This window comes from Urocitellus parryii, chromosome 3 (assembly GCF_045843805.1).
Source record: "Urocitellus parryii isolate mUroPar1 chromosome 3, mUroPar1.hap1, whole genome shotgun sequence".
Taxonomy (NCBI): Eukaryota; Metazoa; Chordata; class Mammalia; order Rodentia; family Sciuridae; genus Urocitellus; species Urocitellus parryii.
The window spans coordinates 160,809,319-160,826,677 of record NC_135533.1 but is presented as its reverse complement, the minus strand read 5'-3'; the positions used below and the strand labels follow the sequence as shown (position 1 = coordinate 160,826,677).

Here is a 17,359-nt window from a genome sequence, read left to right as displayed (position 1 = left end):
TGGCCCCCCCCCGCGGGTTGGGGCCCTGCGCATGCTCTTTAACCTACTGTCGCCTGCGCCTGCACCTTCCCAGTGGAGAGACGGACCAGCTGGTCCTGGCCAGGCCTCTGAGCAAGGGCCAAGTACCTCATGTGTGTGCAGCGGCGGTGGCGCTCCATCACAGGCCAAGGTAACTGATCCATTGCCCCTCGCCCACTGTGAGTGGCTCCCTGCCTGTTCCAGCCACAGCCGCCAGGCGGTTCCAGGTTGTCTCCCAGTGTGGGGCAATCCATTCCTGTCTCTGGCTTTGCTGTCCCCGCTATGGTGCCCTCCCCATGCCATAGAGTCTGGGTGCAAATCCCGGGTCCAGTGGCATACGTGAAGGGGTCAGTGGGAGATAGGGGTGTGATGTGACTCGGTGGTGGTGGTGGTACAGGCCCCCATCCCCTTGGCTCAGTTAGGGTTCTCAGGTGCTCCACGTGGAACCTCGCTGGCCGCCCGAAGCACTGCCCACTGTGCCTGGGTCTTCCTGTAGCGAAGGGGTAGTACTGCAGGGGAAGGGCCCGAGCTGACCTCAACTCCACTAGATTCCCGACGAACACCCGGGAGCCTGTGGAGCCATTCCAGGCCGCCTGATTGTGGTGCAGGGCGTGCACCATCGTGAAACCTTCCCATCACCACTGAGTTCTGTTCTGTATGCCTTGTCTGCTGGCCATCCAGGAAACAAGCTCTCCCTCCCCGCTCAAGAGGAGGAAGATCCAGTGCCATGCCAGGAAGGGATGTGGTGGGGACCTTCAGCCTCTCCCCACACACAAAGAATGATTCTGAGGTGGATCACTTGGCTCCTGCATCCACAAAACATGCAGCTAGCTCCAAGAATTGACTTGACTTGCAGAACACAATCGCCTTGGAGTTGCACCCTCCCAGAAGGTCATTCCTCTGAGGCTTTTCTCCAGGGCCAGCCTCAGGCGCCACTTGCTGGGAGAAGTGCATGTTAGAGAAAGCATGGCTCTGTGTCCTAGTCACCATTGGTCCCTTTTCCCTGCTCCTGCTGCGTGCAGGCCACTGACTTGTGCGCCACCACCCCTGCAGCTCCTGTGGCCACCATGGCCTGCCTGCCCTGTGAGAGTGGGGCTGGTAGCCTGGAAGGAGGTACCCGGGAATGCTTGATGATAGGGGACCTGTGTAGGATGCTGCAGAGAGCCCTTCCTCCTTGGAAACAGGATGTGGCTGCTCTCTGGAGTGTCATTCTTTGCAAGTTGTGGGGAACCTGGCTCTAAACCTGCTTCTGTGTAAGGATTTAGTAGGTAGCAGAACACCTCCCTTACTGGTATCTATTGAAAGTCATCCCTCCGCACAAGGGTGTGTGTGTGTCTGTCTGTCTGACTTTGTCTCTCTTTTGCTGCCTGTGCTCATTGCCAGCGCTTCCAATTGTCTTTAAACATTGCCCTTGGTCCCCCAGGCTGGTGTTTGAGGGGTGCACCCCTGTCCCTACAAGAGGGGCCTGGCATATTCCCAGGCTGGGACCAAGTCTCCGGAGGGGAGGAGAGCAGCTGGGCTCTCCATGTCTTGGCCATCGCCTTCCCCACCAATGACACTGGAAGAAGAGAGGGGCCCTGGCCAGAGCAGGTGCCCCTCTTCCCTCCGTGCTCTGGGGCACATTTTTCCTCCCGGGAGGGAGATCCACCAATTGTCCCAGCTTGAACTTCCTTTTTCTTCTCCTTTTCCATCTGTCTGTCTTCTTCTCCTCTTCCTGTCTTTTTTTTCTTTCTCTCTTCCCTGCCTCCTCTCCCAGCTCTTTTTATACTCATTTTTCAAAGGTTCTTTCTACTTATAACTTGATTTAGAATGATTGTACAAGTATTTCCCATTCTTATTTTTACATAGGATAATTATTTCGGATCCTTTCCACTGTCTTTCCTTTTATTCATTTTTAATCAGATACATTAAATCATTACTTTCCTGCCTCTGGACCTTTCTTTTTAGGGTAGGCAGTACTTGGAATGGAACCTCAAAGCCACACAGGGCGCTCTTGGGTATTTCTGTTGTGTGTTTGTTGGTTTTTCCTTTTTAAATTACTTCTATATCCCCTTCCTTCCTTCCTCCCTTTCTTATGTCTTATGGAGATACTTCCTTACCCTTCTCCCCTGGACTCATCTCCTCTGTCTCCTTGTCTGTCTCTCCTCTCTCCCTCTCCTCTTTCTCTCCTTTCTTTCTCTCTTGCTCCCTCCCTTCACTTTTGCTTAGGTGGTTTTTTTTTTTTTTAATGTACTCTTATCTCCCACCAGGCACCCTCGCATATGGTGGGGAACTATGTAGTATGGGACCGATTATGTGTTTATATGGCCTTCTCTCTCTCTCTCCTGTTTTTCCTTCCTGTCTGTCCCTCCCTCTCTCTCTCTTCCTTCCTTCCTTCTTTTCTTTTCATTTCTTTCCCAGGGTTGCCTGACCACTGGGTCACATCCCCAGTCCTCTTCATTTTTATTTGAGAGGGGGAATCCCTAAATCGCTGATGCTGGCATTAAACTTGCCATCCTCCTACCTCACCCTGGGATTACAGGTAGAATTGTAGAAGTATGCCACCACTCCTGCATAGGTAGCTCCATTTGTACTTTCCTGATGGAACCCATACACATCTTGAACTAACTATAGTTCCTCTATTCTCCATTCTCTTCCCTTTTATTTGGTATCTTTCTTTCTTTCTTAATGTGGTGGGGCACATTTCTTGCTTTCTTCTCCTTTCTTTCTTTGCCACGGGAAACTCTCTTTTTGCTTGCCTATTCAAAAGTGAGGTCTGTCTAGGTTGCCCAGGTGTTTCCTGTGCCTCAGCCTGTCTTGTGAGTATCTGGAGCCATGGGTGCTACACTGTTCCACCTATCTGATTTTTAACTGCTCTTATTGTTCTGTTCCAGAATATTCGGCTCTCCTTTCTTCTTCAAAAAAAATGTGGCATGACATGATATGTGACCAGGTTGGAGGGATCGGGATTTTTTTTTTTCCTCCACAGCTGCCAAACATGCAGTAGGACACATCTGTACCTCCCACATTGGAGGATCTCTAGAGGACCTTCAAGGAAAATACAAAATAGAAGAAGTGAATCCTAGAGATTCTTCCCATGGGATCCCTCTCTTTCTTCCACTCTTTTCTTCGGGGAAATGAAAATCCAAGTTTAAATAAAAACAGATATTTGAAACACAGACTGGATTCTCTAGGTGCCAAGTAAGTCTGCAGATAAAATTGGGTCAATCCTTTATGGATCCCAGAACATCTGCAGGTACTCAATGCCCTGCATTCATGCCCACACCAGACCAAAGCCCCTCCCTCTAAGGTCTTCCCAGTCCACTACTCCTGGACACCTAACCTGCCCTGTTCAAACCCGCCTGGACATTTGGCACATATCCTGTCACGTTTTTCCAGGTTGGGGTGGGTTGGGTCCCAGGGCAACAGGCCCAGAGAGATTTTTTGTTGTTTTGTCTTTGTATTGGTGACAGGCAGATCTATCCAATCCAGCTGGAATGTGGAGTGGGATAGGATAGGGTGGGGTGGATGTAGAAGGGAACAGCAGTGTCCTGAACCAGGAAACCCAGAGTAATTCCTTCAGAAAATGGGTGGAGGGAAGAAGAGAGGGAGAAAGTGGATGTTCTGGTGGAGGAGGGGCAAAGTGCAGGAATACACACTGTTTATAAATACATCATAGCCGGGATATAGCAGAGTGGTGGAAAGCAATCTAACAAGAATGTGAGTTTCTACTTTATTTTCTTTTTCTGTTTTCTTTCTTTCTTTCGGGGAATGATTTAACCAAGGATTGAACTCAGGCCCAGTGGGCCTTATTCTGTGTTTTATTTAGAGACAGGGTGTCACTGAGATGCTTAGCACCTCGTTTTTTGCTGAGGCTGGCTTTGAAATTGCGATCCTCCCATCTCAGCTTCCAGAGTCTCTGGGGTTACAGGTGCCTGGCTCCCTGTCTTAATAAAATGCAAAAATAGGGCTGGGGAGGTGGCTCCATGGTCAAGGCCCCTGAGTTCAATCCTTGGTAACCCACCCCTCCACACCACCCACCCCACCAAAAAAAATAAAAAAAGTAGGGAAGGAAATATGGGTCAGTGATTGAGTGCCCCTGGGTTCCATTCCTCCTACCAACACTTCTGAGCTTCTGAGATGACTAGCATCCAGCTGCATTATACTCTTAGCTTTGAGGAGGCAGTCTAAGATGTGGACTGGTTTTTGTGGTTTTTGAAATTTCTCTTGTTATGCTCGAATTCAGGACCCAAAGAGACCACCAGGGACCAAGATCGATGTAAGCAGCAAAGAGGTGTTTATTGCAAGCTAGCTGGGTCCTCCATGCATACACAGCGACTGGTGATACTAAGAGGCCCCGAGGCAGGGTTTGCAGCAGTTTTGTACACTCTTTGGGGAAGACAGGGATGTCACATATATCATAGCATCTCTTAGCAAATCATCACACACTGCGGGAAAATCAAAGAACAACACTTAACATTGATTATCACATTCAGTGGCAGGGAAAAGTTGGGTAAGGGTGATTGGGGAGTATAAGAGGGGATTCATTTGAACTGATTGGTTTAAGCCACAAGGGGAGTATGTGCTGAAATACATGGTTTCCTAAAATGTTATCAACCACCATAAACAACGGGGGGGGGTCATTTGGCATCCCAGGTATTTCCCTGTCTCATGCTGATTGGTGGTTGCTAGGGGTTGCTGTGGGTCCTCACCTAGCCTGACTGAGTCAGGGACCCCTGGTACAGCACATCTCTCCTGTTTTTTGTAGATAAACAACTCAGCAGGGTGGGTATGTGCCTAGGAGTGCTCTGTGGGTCTTTCCAAGGACAAGGGTCACGCCCCCTTCCTTGGATAGGCTTTGCTCTGAGGTAGAGGTTGGTTTCTCACTTTCTCTTTTTCTTCCACTCACTTCTCACCCTTTTTCTCCCTCTCTATTTAACTGAGAGTTTAGGCTTATTCTTCCTTACTTAATTTTTATCTTCAACTCCTCTAGTAAAAGAAAGCTCTAACTGGGCTATGTGTTCCTCACAAGCTACACTGAAAATCTTAGGAGGCTTAAAAGAAAAAAGAAAAAAAAAAAAACTTTTTTTTTTTTAATCCATCCTGGTAATGGAATGAAATGAAACCAGAACCCACCAGACATGCAAGTCTAGCCTATTTTAGGTAGCTGTACCACTGAGCTACCTTCCCATCCCCTCTTATGCAACTCTAAGGGTCCATCTCCCACCTACTCAAACCTTAAATTATTTATTTATTCATTTATTTATTTTTAGTTAGAGATGGATATTATAGTTAAAGCTTCCTCCCAGGGTTTCATAAACTGACTTCCAGACCACCCACATATAATCAAATCAAGCCTTTATTGAAGCACACTGCTGGCGGCTGACCAGAACATAAAGCCATTCCCCTGATCAGCCCAGAACAATTGCAAGGGCACTCCTTATAAGCCTGAAAACCGCAAAAGGGATGCTCAGGGGGTCTAGCCAATGCAAGCAAGCCAGGTTGCAGAAGTGGCAGAGTGCAGTCAAGTGGAGGGAAGCCTAACCAATCACAGTTAGCCCAGTCACCCCAGTTACAGAAACAGAGCCCTGTTACCCTAGTTACAGAAACAATACCCCATTAGGTAGTTTTGTGTTCTTAAAGATTTCTATAGCAAAAGGAAAAGAACATCTTGCCCCAGTCATGGCTCTTCTACTTGGCATGGTTGTTTTACAGGATGAAGTCATAAAACAAAATGGAGTCACATTTGCTCCTACTATCACATGGACACAATAATTTTGTCTTATTTATTTTTACATGGTGCTGAGAATCAAACCCAGTGCCTCATACGTGCTAGGCAAGTACTCTACCATTAAGTGACAACCACACCCTCACCTCCTGATACTTTGGGTCTCCCAAGAACTGATCAGAGATGAAGAGTAATACATGACAGAAAAAGCCTTCAAGTCATTAAAAACAATCTGATCTTCCTTTGAACTTTAAGCTGGCATGCTGCCTTGTTTGTAAACTGGGGTCTCTATGTGGTTGGGTCACAAATTCCTCAAGTGATCTTTCCTCCAGTGACAGGCTTCTGCCACTAAACCAAGCTTTATCATTTCCTTTCAGCAGAAGAGCTGAGTTCAAAATCTGTGGTACTAGATAGTCCATTAAGGGGGGAGAATGGAATGCATCTACTGTGCTTCATTTTCTTTTCCTTGGGGACAGGGTGGATTGGTGTTTCTTTAGTTTCTTTGTTGTAGGTCCCAAAGAAACCAACCCAGGGGATCTGGCACAGTAAGCTCCTTTAAACTCTATCATGGCTATGCTGTTTCCTCCACTGCTGGCTGTCATGTTTTTGTTGTTGTTATTTTTGTTTGTTTTGTTATTGTTGTTGTTTTCTTTGGACTTCCAGCTCTGGCTGAGGAAGTAAAAATGGAGCCCTTTCGGGGGCATGGGGGGCAAGCTGGACTTCTTTTTGGTTCTTTTTTTCTACAGTTCTTTCCTCACTGGGTCTGCAGAGCCCATTCCTTTGGCTATGGTTTTGCTGGATAGTACATAGAGAAAGTGGGAATCTTTTTCATCTATTCATGCATCACTAATTAGAAGAGGAGGCATTTGAGGGCCTTAAGAGAATCATAGTTACTCCCTCTGATTAACCGCACTTCACTGAATTTCTTCACTTTGACATTCAGAGGACTGGGCAGAAATCACATGGAGTTAACACCCCCAGCAGGCCCTCTTAATGCTTTGTGTTTTTATTTTATTTTGTTTGATAGGGAGGGTGTGAGGTCCAGCAATGGATGTTGACCAAAGGAGACAGATTTTAAAAGGCCGCTGAATGAGGCTTTATTTGAGATGTTGCTCCAGAGCACAACTTGATCAGACAGACAGAGTGAACAGGAGAAGGGTCAGAGGAGAAAACCCGTGGAAGCTCCATGGGACTGGAAGTTTATGGGGCTTATGGCAGGAAGGGAAGGGCTTGGGACAGGAAAAGGTATTCTTAGAGTCCCTTATCCTGGTAAAGTTGGTTGGTGGAACTGGATGGAATCCAGGATTGGCCAGAAGACTCTGATTGACAGGTGTTTCTTTCCCATGCTCAGGGTGCTTGGTTCTTTGTTCCTAAGTAACCACCACCGACCTGACAGAGGGTACCAGGGATTGAATTTAGGGGCACTCTACCACTGAGTCACATCCCCAACCCTGTTTTGTATGTTATTTAAAAACAGAATCTTACTGAGTTGCTTAGGGCCCTCGCTTTTAGCTGAGGCTAACTTTGAACTCCTCCTGCCTTACACACCCCCCACCCGCCCCTCAACACGAAGCTTTGTTTTAAAGAGTCTTCACCAGTTCTAAGCTGCCAGCACCTGAGGATGTAGGACCCAGATGGAAACTGCAGCTCAGATTGGACCCTGCAAAGTAGACTGGCCCTGCAATTCAACCCAACTTCTGGATTCTCCTGGGGTGGAGGGATGGGGGAAGCGGGGAGGAGGATATCCTGCGGGCGGGGGGGGGGGTGCTGGGGGACTGGGGTGGGCAAGGCAGGGATGGAGCTCCTCCATACCATCCCTTTGCCCACCTGGGGTTCCCCATCTAGGGTCACTCCTGGCAGCTGCCACACCCCTGCCTCCAGGGCCACAGGGTACTCTTCAGTATTCTCTTCAGGATCCCCAAGGGCGGCTGCAGTGCCACAGCAGCTGGGGTGGTCCATGGGAAGAGCCTAGCTCATGTGTAAGATCACCACCCAGCCCTCCGCAACTGTGGATTCCCCAAGCCCCCAGGAGACCACCCTCATCCACCACAGCTCCCAGTACTCTCTGGACTACCTTCACCATGGAAGAAAGGGGAAAAACATGTCCACTTTATAATAAACCTCAGTGGCAGAGAGGTGAAAATAGGATACGGGGAGCCGCTTGGTGATGGGGGAGGTACTGTGGGGGCAGGAGAGCAAGCCTTTGGTGGTGTCTGGCCTGGAAGGCATGCTGCCGTTTTTGGAGGCATTGTGGGTGGGGGCAGCACCACCCACAACCTCAGTACTTACCCAGGTGGGCTTTGTCCCAGCCTGACCTGTGCAGTCCTTAGAACCAATTTGGCAAGCACTGCTTCCGGAGATCTACAACACTGGGGAAGGGGGGAGTTGGACCCATCTCTGTGAGAAAAGAGGGAGAGGGAGTACCCCATAGGCCCCTCCACATGGGTACTTCCCAGCCGTCCCAGGGTAAAGAAGTTAATATTAATATTCATGAAACAAACTTCCATGCTTTCACCATAATCACCGGGACAATCCACATAAAATGTTTAAATGGATTAAATGCATTACACCTTGTGGATGGGGTTGTGGCTCAGGGGTAGTGTGCTTGCCTAGCATGTGTGAGGCCCTGAGTTCAATCCTCAAAACCACACGAAAATAAATAAAATAAAGGTATTGTGTCCAACTACAACTAAAAAATAAATATACTTTTAAAGTCATAGGGCAGGCTTTCTCAAAATATGCCCAAAACAGGCTATGGATTTTCTGAAGCTGCAATCACTGGAGCAACTGTAAATTTTAAAAGCGCCATGGGTTGGGCTGGGGTTGTGGCTCAGTGGTAGAATGCTTGCCTATCATGTGCGAGGCCCTGGGTTTGATCCTCAGCATCACATAAAAGTAAATAAATAAAATAAAGGTATTGGGTCCAATTATAACTAAAATATAAATATTTTTCCAAAAAACAGTCCAAGGGTCTAGGGATATCGCTCAGTAGCAGAGCACTTCTGCTGCCCCCAACCTGTGTAGGCAGCTGAATTTAAGTTCGCTTGTGTGAATTTCTGGGAATACCAAATAAAGATGAACACAATGTCTATTTTACTTTGTGTGGTGCTGAGGATCAAACCCAATGCCTCACACAAGCTAGTCGCGCACTCTACAACCTGATTCCTCCTTTTTTTTTTTAGTTGTAGGTGGACACAATAAATTTCTTTTATTTATTTTTTAATGTGATACTGAAAATCAAATCCAGTGCCTCATACATGCCAGGCAAATGTTCTACTACTGAGCCACAACCCAGTCCCCCTCCTGAACTTTTTGATGGTGAAAAAACACATGTCAAAAAGGCTGGGGGTGCAGCTAAGTGGTAGAGCATTGGCCCAGCAAACTGAAAGGCCCTTGGTTTGCTGCCCCTACCCTTACCCTACATTGCCAAGAACAAAAACAACAACAACAAATAACAAAATCACTCACTATATATTACCACTCTCACTAACATCCACATCTTTGATTATTTTCCTGTCTTCACAACACTGAAACATCTCAACCAGTGGTGAAAGTAGTGTCTCTCCATTCATTGCTTCTAGCATGGAGCGTAAGATAACAAAAGATCAGGCATGGTGGCCCATTTCTTCTATCATCCTAGGGACTCTGATGGCTGAGAAAGATGGGAAGATCTCCAAGTTCAAGGCCATCTTCAGCAATTGAGTAAGGCTCCACATAACTCAGTGAGAACTTGTTTCAAAGTAAATCATAAATATATAAATAAATAATAAAAAAGAGCTGGGGAAGTGGCTCTGTGGCAAAGTGTCCCTTTCTCAAGTCCTAGTAACAACAACAAACCACAAACAAGTTGTGACCCTCCTTCTTCTCCCCCCTCTCCCAAAACTGCTCCATTCCTTCTTCCTCAGCCAGAACTAGAGACCATAGGGGAAAAAAAAAGGTGATGGCCAGGGGATGGGGAACAGCTCAACCATGATAGAGCTTGTACTTACTGCTTAGCATGCTAGAGGCCCTGGGTTGGATTCCTTGAGACCTACAACAACAACAACAGCAAACAACCAAACAAAAAACAGACAACGGAAAAATCAATACCAAAAACAAACACACAAAACAAAACAAAACAAAAAACACCATGAACCACAGTTGATTCATTTCATCCTTCCTCAAATTTTGAATTCAGATTTCCTAATTAGCCTCTGGGACTAGAGGTGAGTTCCACCATGCCCATAGACAATTTCCTTTTGGGTATTCCCTTTCCATTGTCTTCAACTGATCCAACTGGAAGATAGGGTACTATTGTATCCCAGGAGTGCCATTTGTAATCTAGCCTTAGCAAGAAGAAAGCAGTGCACCTTCCTGGCCATAGTGATTGGCTTAGGCATCAATAAAGATTTATTCTGATCAGTTCCTCAGCTCATTTATTGATTGGATTATTTATTTGTTTATTTTTGGTGTTACGTTTTTTGAGTTCTTTATATATCTTAGAGATTAATGCTTTATTGGAGCTGCTTGTGGTGAAGATTAACAGACACTTCACAGAAGAAGAAATACAATTGATCAACAAATATATGAAAAAGTGTTCAATATCTCTAGCAATCAGAGAAATGCAAATTAAAACTATTCTAAATCATACTGTCAGAATGGCAATCATCAAGAATACAGGCAACAATAAATGTTGGTGTGGATGGGGTGAGCAAAGTACACTCACGCATTACTGGTGAAATTGCAAATTGGTGAAACCACTATAAAAAGCAGTATGGAGATTCCTCAGAAAACTGGAAATGGAACCACCATTTGACCCACTCCAAAATATTTAAAATCAGCATACAATAGTGACACAGCCATATCAATATTTATAGCAGGTCAAGTCACAATAGGTAGACTATGGAACCAATCTAGATGCCCCTCAATAGTAGAATTGAGAAAGAAAATGTGGTATATATACTCAGTGGATTACTACTCAGCTTCAAGGAAAAGTGAAATTATGGCTTTGCCAGTAAATGGTAGGAGTTGTAGAATATCATGCTAAGCAAAATAAAATCAATCCCACAAAGCCAAAGGCTGAATGTTTTCTGTAATATGTGAATGCTAATTCACAACAAGGCAGGGGGCAAGAGGGAAGAGTATTGTTACCTTGAATTAGGTAGTGGGAAGTGGTGGGAGAGTGGAGGGGACTTGGGAATAGGAAAGATAGTAGAATGAATCAGACATTATTACTCTATGTAAATACATGACCAATATTATTCTACAACATGTGCACTCAGAAAAATATAATAATATCCCATCTATGAATGATATATCAAAGTGCATAAATGCATTCTACTGTCATGTATAACTAAATAAAACAAAGTAAGGGCTGGGGTAGTGGCTCAATTGTAGAGAACCTGGCTAGCACATGAGAAGCTCTGGGTTTAATTCTGAGAACCACATAAAAATAAATAAAATAAAGGTTTTGTGTCAATTACAACCAAAAAAGTATAAATGATTATTTAAAATAATATTTTTAAGAAGAAAAAAAACTAAAAATAATTTTAAAAATTTATTCTGCAACAGATTGGGATACATGTAGAAGATATGAACTAAGAAACTGCAAAATCTTTGTGGGCAAAAAAGGAAAGAAGTTGGTCAAATAATTCACTATAACTTTTATGCAGTGACATTGTAGATAATTTTCTCCCTGCTTTAAAACAAATCATTAGTTTTTCCCCAAATACTGTAAGTGTTCAAAGACGCTTAATAAAATTTTTAAATGATTAAAAAAACTCTGTCTGGGGTTGAGGATATAGCTAAGTTGGTAGAGTGCTTTCCTAGCATGTACAATGCTCTGGGTTCCATTCCCAGCACCAAAATAAATTTAAAAAATAGATAAGATAGATGATAGATAGATAGATAGATAGACAGACAGACAGACAGACAGACAGATTAAAAACCTCATTACTCCGCTTCACAGTGCCACAGTCTGGCTGGGCACAAATAACTGAGCCGCCACAAAGCACTTGTATGTTCAAACAGGAAACTTTATTGCCTGAACTCCACCAGCACTCCAGGCACACTCCCTGGGAACTCTTCCTCACTCCCCTGGGCTGCATGAGCTCTCACTCTGGGAACCACAGGGAGAACTCAAAGGGAACTCCAAAATAGGGGGTGCCTGAGGCAGCAAAGATCATATATACAATTGAATACACAGCTTAACATAACCATCATCATCTCAATGGCTCCATGGTGTCACCTCTCAACCACTCCCTTCTAGCAAAATGCCATGCATCATAGTGACTTGGCTGTGGCCCTCAACATCTCCTCTATTCTGTTTAATTAAACAACAAGCAATGTGGCTTAGGGACCATGCCTGTCTTAGGTTGTCCAATACTACATATGGTCCTTACTCATCATAGGATGAGCTGACCTCAAGGTGTCAGCCTCCTGTCTTAGGTTGGTACCATTGCAATTGGATTTTACCAGTCATTGACTACTGTTCCAGCATACAGCCATACTTGTGGATCGGCCATTGGACCAGTGAGGGGGTAAGGTTCTTTGCCTCACCTCTGTTGGCCCCCAAGTTTGGCCTTTGCCCCAGTGGGGGGGTGAGGTTCTTTGCCTCACCTCTGTTGGCCCCCAAATTTGGCCTTGGTGCCAGTGGGGGGGGGTGAGGTTCTTTGCCTCACCACTGTTGGCCCCCAAATTTTAGACCATCACAAGCAAAAGGGAGGAGGATTCAAAATGCCATGACACCAAGCCAAATGACGGTTCCTTTTGGAAAAATTGTACCACCGATGACACCATCAGCAAAGATACCGCAGCACTACCACAATTCGCTGCACCAACAGATAGTTCACAATGCATACAAGTGATACATAGTCCAGGCAAGTTCTGCAAGCAGTTCAAAGCAGAGGAATCCATCAATATGTCCATTTCCTCCCAAAGTAAATCGACTCCTTGATTGAGCATCACTTGTTGAGTTGTTATTCATTGATGCATCAGTTTATACAGTTTGTTGTGATAGCTATTGCAGAACTGTAGTTTGGTTTTATCTTTGTTTTCACCAGCACTGGGATGAAGATAGGAATTCTGGCAATCATGGCTAAAAAAAATTATGTAACATTCCAGCAGGCACTAAAAAAAGGCAATTTTCTAAACAATTTAGTATTCTGAATAGAATTAGATATAATGAAAAGGAAAAGTGAAAGTAAACAGATCTGTTAATCTCCTTTTCTGTTCACATATTAAAACAATCCTCAACAGCTGTTTAATTTAAATTAAACCATTTAAATCATGTGAATAATAAAAATATTTGGATCCATTTTTTTTATGAGCGTTATGACGGATAATGTATCCTGGGCACTACCCTGATGGTGTTGCTGGGTTCCTCCAGTACCCCATATATTTGTGGTGGTGGGCCCCAGAGCATTGGGCCGCCCTGTCCGTTTTTTGGCAATGGAGCCCGATGCTTTTCTCCATGATATTGTGGGTCAACACCTGGTCCTTGTCAGTTTTTTGATAAAGAAATACGCTCTATGGTGGTTTGAGAACAGCATTCATTAGCTCAATGTCTCCCTCTATGGCATCATGGGCAAATAGCTGGTATTCTACCCCTGTGATCATATCCAGTTTTGTGAAACCCTCCTCCTATGGAGCAACTCCTTCTAAAATGTCCTGTTTGTCCACAATTGTAGCATCTTTTTGGCCTGGCACCTAAAGCCTGTTGTATTGCAGCTGCCAAGACTTGCTCCTGTTCATTAATGTCTCTACATAATCTAATATATGTGTTTAAATCTTCATGTTTCCATGGTCTAATGACCTCCCTGCACCATTTATTTGCTTGCTCGTAAGCTAGTTGTTTTATTAATGGCATTGCTTGTTCTTCATCCCCAAAGATTCTCGTAGCTGTTTGTATAAGCCTATATACAAATTCAGCATAAGGTTCATTAGTTCCTTGTATTACCTTAGATAATTGTAAATCTCCATGCCCCTGTGAAGTTTTCCATGCCCTAACTGCAGCTGAAGCGATTTGTGAGTATACGGCAGGATCATATCTAATTTGTTGCAACTGACTCTCATAAGGTCCCTTTCCTAACAACATATCTAGATTTCTCTGAGGATAACCAGCTGCTGCATTTCGCTTAGCTGTCTCCATGCAAAATTCCTGATTGGCAAGCTTCCATGACAGATATTGTCCTTCATTTAGCACAGCTTTGCACATACTAGCCCAATCTGCTGGCGTCATGTTGAAGTTGGTAATGGATTCAACCATACTTATAGTGAAGGGTGTTTGAGGACCATAGGTTGTTACAGCCTCTTTCAGCTGAATCACTGTTTCGAAATCTAGAGCATGGTGAAATCGCTGCCCTTCTGTTGTCTTAAATAGAGGGCATCGTAATCTTTGAGGTCCTCTCTCAGGATCCCATCTACCAACTACGGGGGTTTGGGGCCCCCCAGCATATCTTGACTCCATGGGTGGAGCTGTTGGTTGGACACTTACGCCCTCTGGTGATAGAAAGGTATTAGTAGCAGCCTCCTGTTGTATCTTTTCCCCTGATGGCTTTTTCTTCTCTAAACTTTCTTCCCCTTTCTGACTATCTCGAGATGCCTCCTCTTTTTCCTGATCTAATATGTCTTCTACCATAATCTGAACTGAAAGCTTTGGACTAGGCAAACAAAATCGTATCATCATCCACAATGCCAATGTACCAACTGGCAGAGTTCCTGGGTTTTTCTTTTCCCTCTTTCTTAAGTCTTCACCATGATGGTCCCATTGTGATATATTCAACAACTCCTCCTTAAAAAGCCATGGGCTACATTTTTGTATTGTATCAACATATGCCCTGACTGTTCTTGCTTTTACTGGGGTGCCTCCTTCCTCTAACAATTTACTTAACATTCTTTCGGTTTGTTTTTTGCTAATTTCTGACCCCATATTTCTGCTACATTGATAACGCAACCCAACAAGGTAACATAAAACAAAACCGAAACATAATGAAACAAAAATGGAACAAAAATTCGTTGTATCAGTTTTTCTATTTTCTTGATATGTGTATCCATGGTTTTTCTCTATCTCTTCCTCAGGGCCGGACAACTTCAAACTCTGAGCCAACCATTTTCCCCAATTTGCCTGAGAAAGTTCTAGGGACAGGCATCTTGAAACAAAAACAAAACAAATCAAAACAAGAACACATTGTTTTTTGAAAGGGACACCCATTCTCTCGCCCTCCCTCAGGGGTGAGCAATTTCACTTAATCCCAAGCTTCAGGCGTTCCCCGCACAGGCCACCAAATGCTGCAGTCAGGCTGGGCACCAAATCTGGAGGTGATGAGCCACTTGTAGGTTCAAACAGGAACTCCTTTATGCCCGAACTCTCACCCGAACTCCACAAGCACTTCCCAGGAACTCTCTCCCTCTCCACCAGGCTCTGTGAGAACTCCACGGGAACTCAACTGGAACTCCGCGAGAACTCAAAAGTAGCGGGCGCCTGAGGCAGCAGGAGCCACCCTATTGCTGCCCTATTGCCAGAGCAGCCCAATGGAGTCACTCTACTGCCGGACAGCAGGGGTCTATAGACAACTGAATACACAGCCTGTTTCAATCCAGCATCATCCAGTCACAGCAATTATACACAGCTTAACTTAATTATCATCATCTTAATGGCTCTCGATGGACACCTCTCAACCACTCCTTCTGGCAAAATGCTAGGCACCATCCCAACTCGGCTGTGGCTCTCAACAATTTTGAAGTCTAGAAATTAACCACATAGGGCTGGGGATGTGGCTCAAGCTGTAGCGCGCTCGCCTGCCATGCGTGCGGCTCGGGTTCGATCCTCAGCACCACATACAAACAAAGATGTTGTGTCCGCCGAAAACTATAAAAAAAAAAAGGAAAGGAAAAAGAAATATTAAAAAAATTCTCTTTAAAAACAAAAAGAAAAAAGAAATTAACCACATACCTGACGACAATTTATTTTTGACAGGGTTGTCAAGATAATTTAATAAAGAATAGTCTCTTCTACAAATAAGGTTAAGATGAATGCTTATTTACAAGCAAAAAAGGAGATTGTTGTACGATGATTATCTCAAAGTAAACCACAGAACTAATTTTAATGCCAAAACTATAAAAATTTACACAAAAGCAAAATTAAATATTCATGAACTTAGATTTGGCAATGGAGCCTTTGGCTGCAAAAATAAATTCAACAAAAATGTTTAATCTCTACTAAAATAAAAGTCCTGTGCATAATATTATATTATCATGGAACTAAAAAGACGATTTTAACAGTTTTCTTGTTTTTGAAAAGTTGTGTCAACAAATATTTAACCTGAGCTGAAGGGCAGTTATTTCCCCTTTTGAAAATATGATTAGAGCCATGCACACAACACTTCTGTTTCAGGTTTTCACACTGCAGTGCCCATATGCATACTCCATATAAACACAAATGCCAGAGACCATACTGTTAGGGACAACTTGCACATTCCAGAGTCACCCAAATTTTTTCACCTATTAAATCAATGTGGTTCCATAAACTTTTGTTGATCTGATATAAACTGAAACGTACAAACTGTGTCTTAGGGATCTAGACTGTGATAACCATGGACTGCATATGCTCTCTATGTTCCTTTGTATCAATACATTTTTCTCTTCAGAGCCATATGTAACAGATTGTTTGATCTTTTATCTGCCTAAATGTTGTTGTTTTGTGCTGTAAACAAAAAATATTAAAATTTACCAAAACCTAAAACTGTGAATAAGCAAAACAAAAGGAAATCAAAGCTATGGAAAAGAGAAAATTCCATACACCTTTGGGAGGATGCAAAATGGTACAAGTAGTGTGGAAAGCACCTTCATGTATTATAAGCAATAAACATATAAATAACTATAATACATAATGAATTACAAAATAAATCAAAATTCACCCCAGACATGTACAAAAGTAACTCAAAACATAGTTAGAAAATAATTTGTATATGAGTATTTATAGTTGAATTATTCAAAATAACCAAAAGTACTGGGCTGGGGCCACAGTTCAGGTGGTAGAGTACTTATCTCACATGCACAAGGACCTGTATTCAATCCCCTAGCACTGTGCACGCGCGCATGCACGCACGCACGCACGCACACACACACACACACACACTCACTCACACACAAAATGTAATATTAATAACCAAAGGTGCAAACAACCCAAATATCTAATAGCAGATTCACTGATAACTGTCACTTATGGTGGTGCAACCTAGAATCCCAGGAACTCTAGAGGGTAGAAAGTGGAAATCACAAGTTTGAGCAAGATTATGGAATCCCTGCCTCAAAATGGGAAAGAAAGAAAAAAAAAAAAAAAAAGGTCTGGAAATGTTGGTCAGTACAGTAGTAGAGTCCACCTGGATTTATCCAAAATACTGCAAATGACACAATAAAAACCACAACTGATAACTAAAATTTGGTATGTCCACAAAGTATTTTACTCATCAATACTTTAATTAGAATATGCTAAAATATATAGCAAAATAGCCTTGAAAGCATTATGTTAAGGGAAATAAATTAAAGGAACTTGCCACATACTACATAGGTCAAATTATTTTAAATTTTATGACAAAGCAAATGCATTGGAAAAAAAAATGTATCTTAGTCATTCCAGGCTATGAGGAAGAAGAA

General features: G+C 43.6%; 1 protein-coding gene across 2 annotated transcripts in view; it reads right to left on the bottom strand.

Moving 5' to 3' along the window:
• LOC144253664 (uncharacterized) overlaps window positions 1-17,359 on the bottom strand; it is a 106,621-nt gene that overhangs the window by 81,481 nt on the left and 7,781 nt on the right. Inside the window, exon 2 of one of the 2 annotated variants that reach the window (XM_077796189.1) lies at window positions 11,749-15,572. The exons of the other annotated variant lie outside the window; for it this stretch is intronic. Coding sequence (XP_077652315.1) covers window positions 13,284-14,915 — 1,632 coding nt within the window. The 5' untranslated portion in view covers window positions 14,916-15,572 and the 3' untranslated portion in view covers window positions 11,749-13,283. Of the gene's footprint in view, window positions 1-11,748; window positions 15,573-17,359 lie in introns of those variants that run through there. 2 annotated transcript variants of the gene reach the window in all.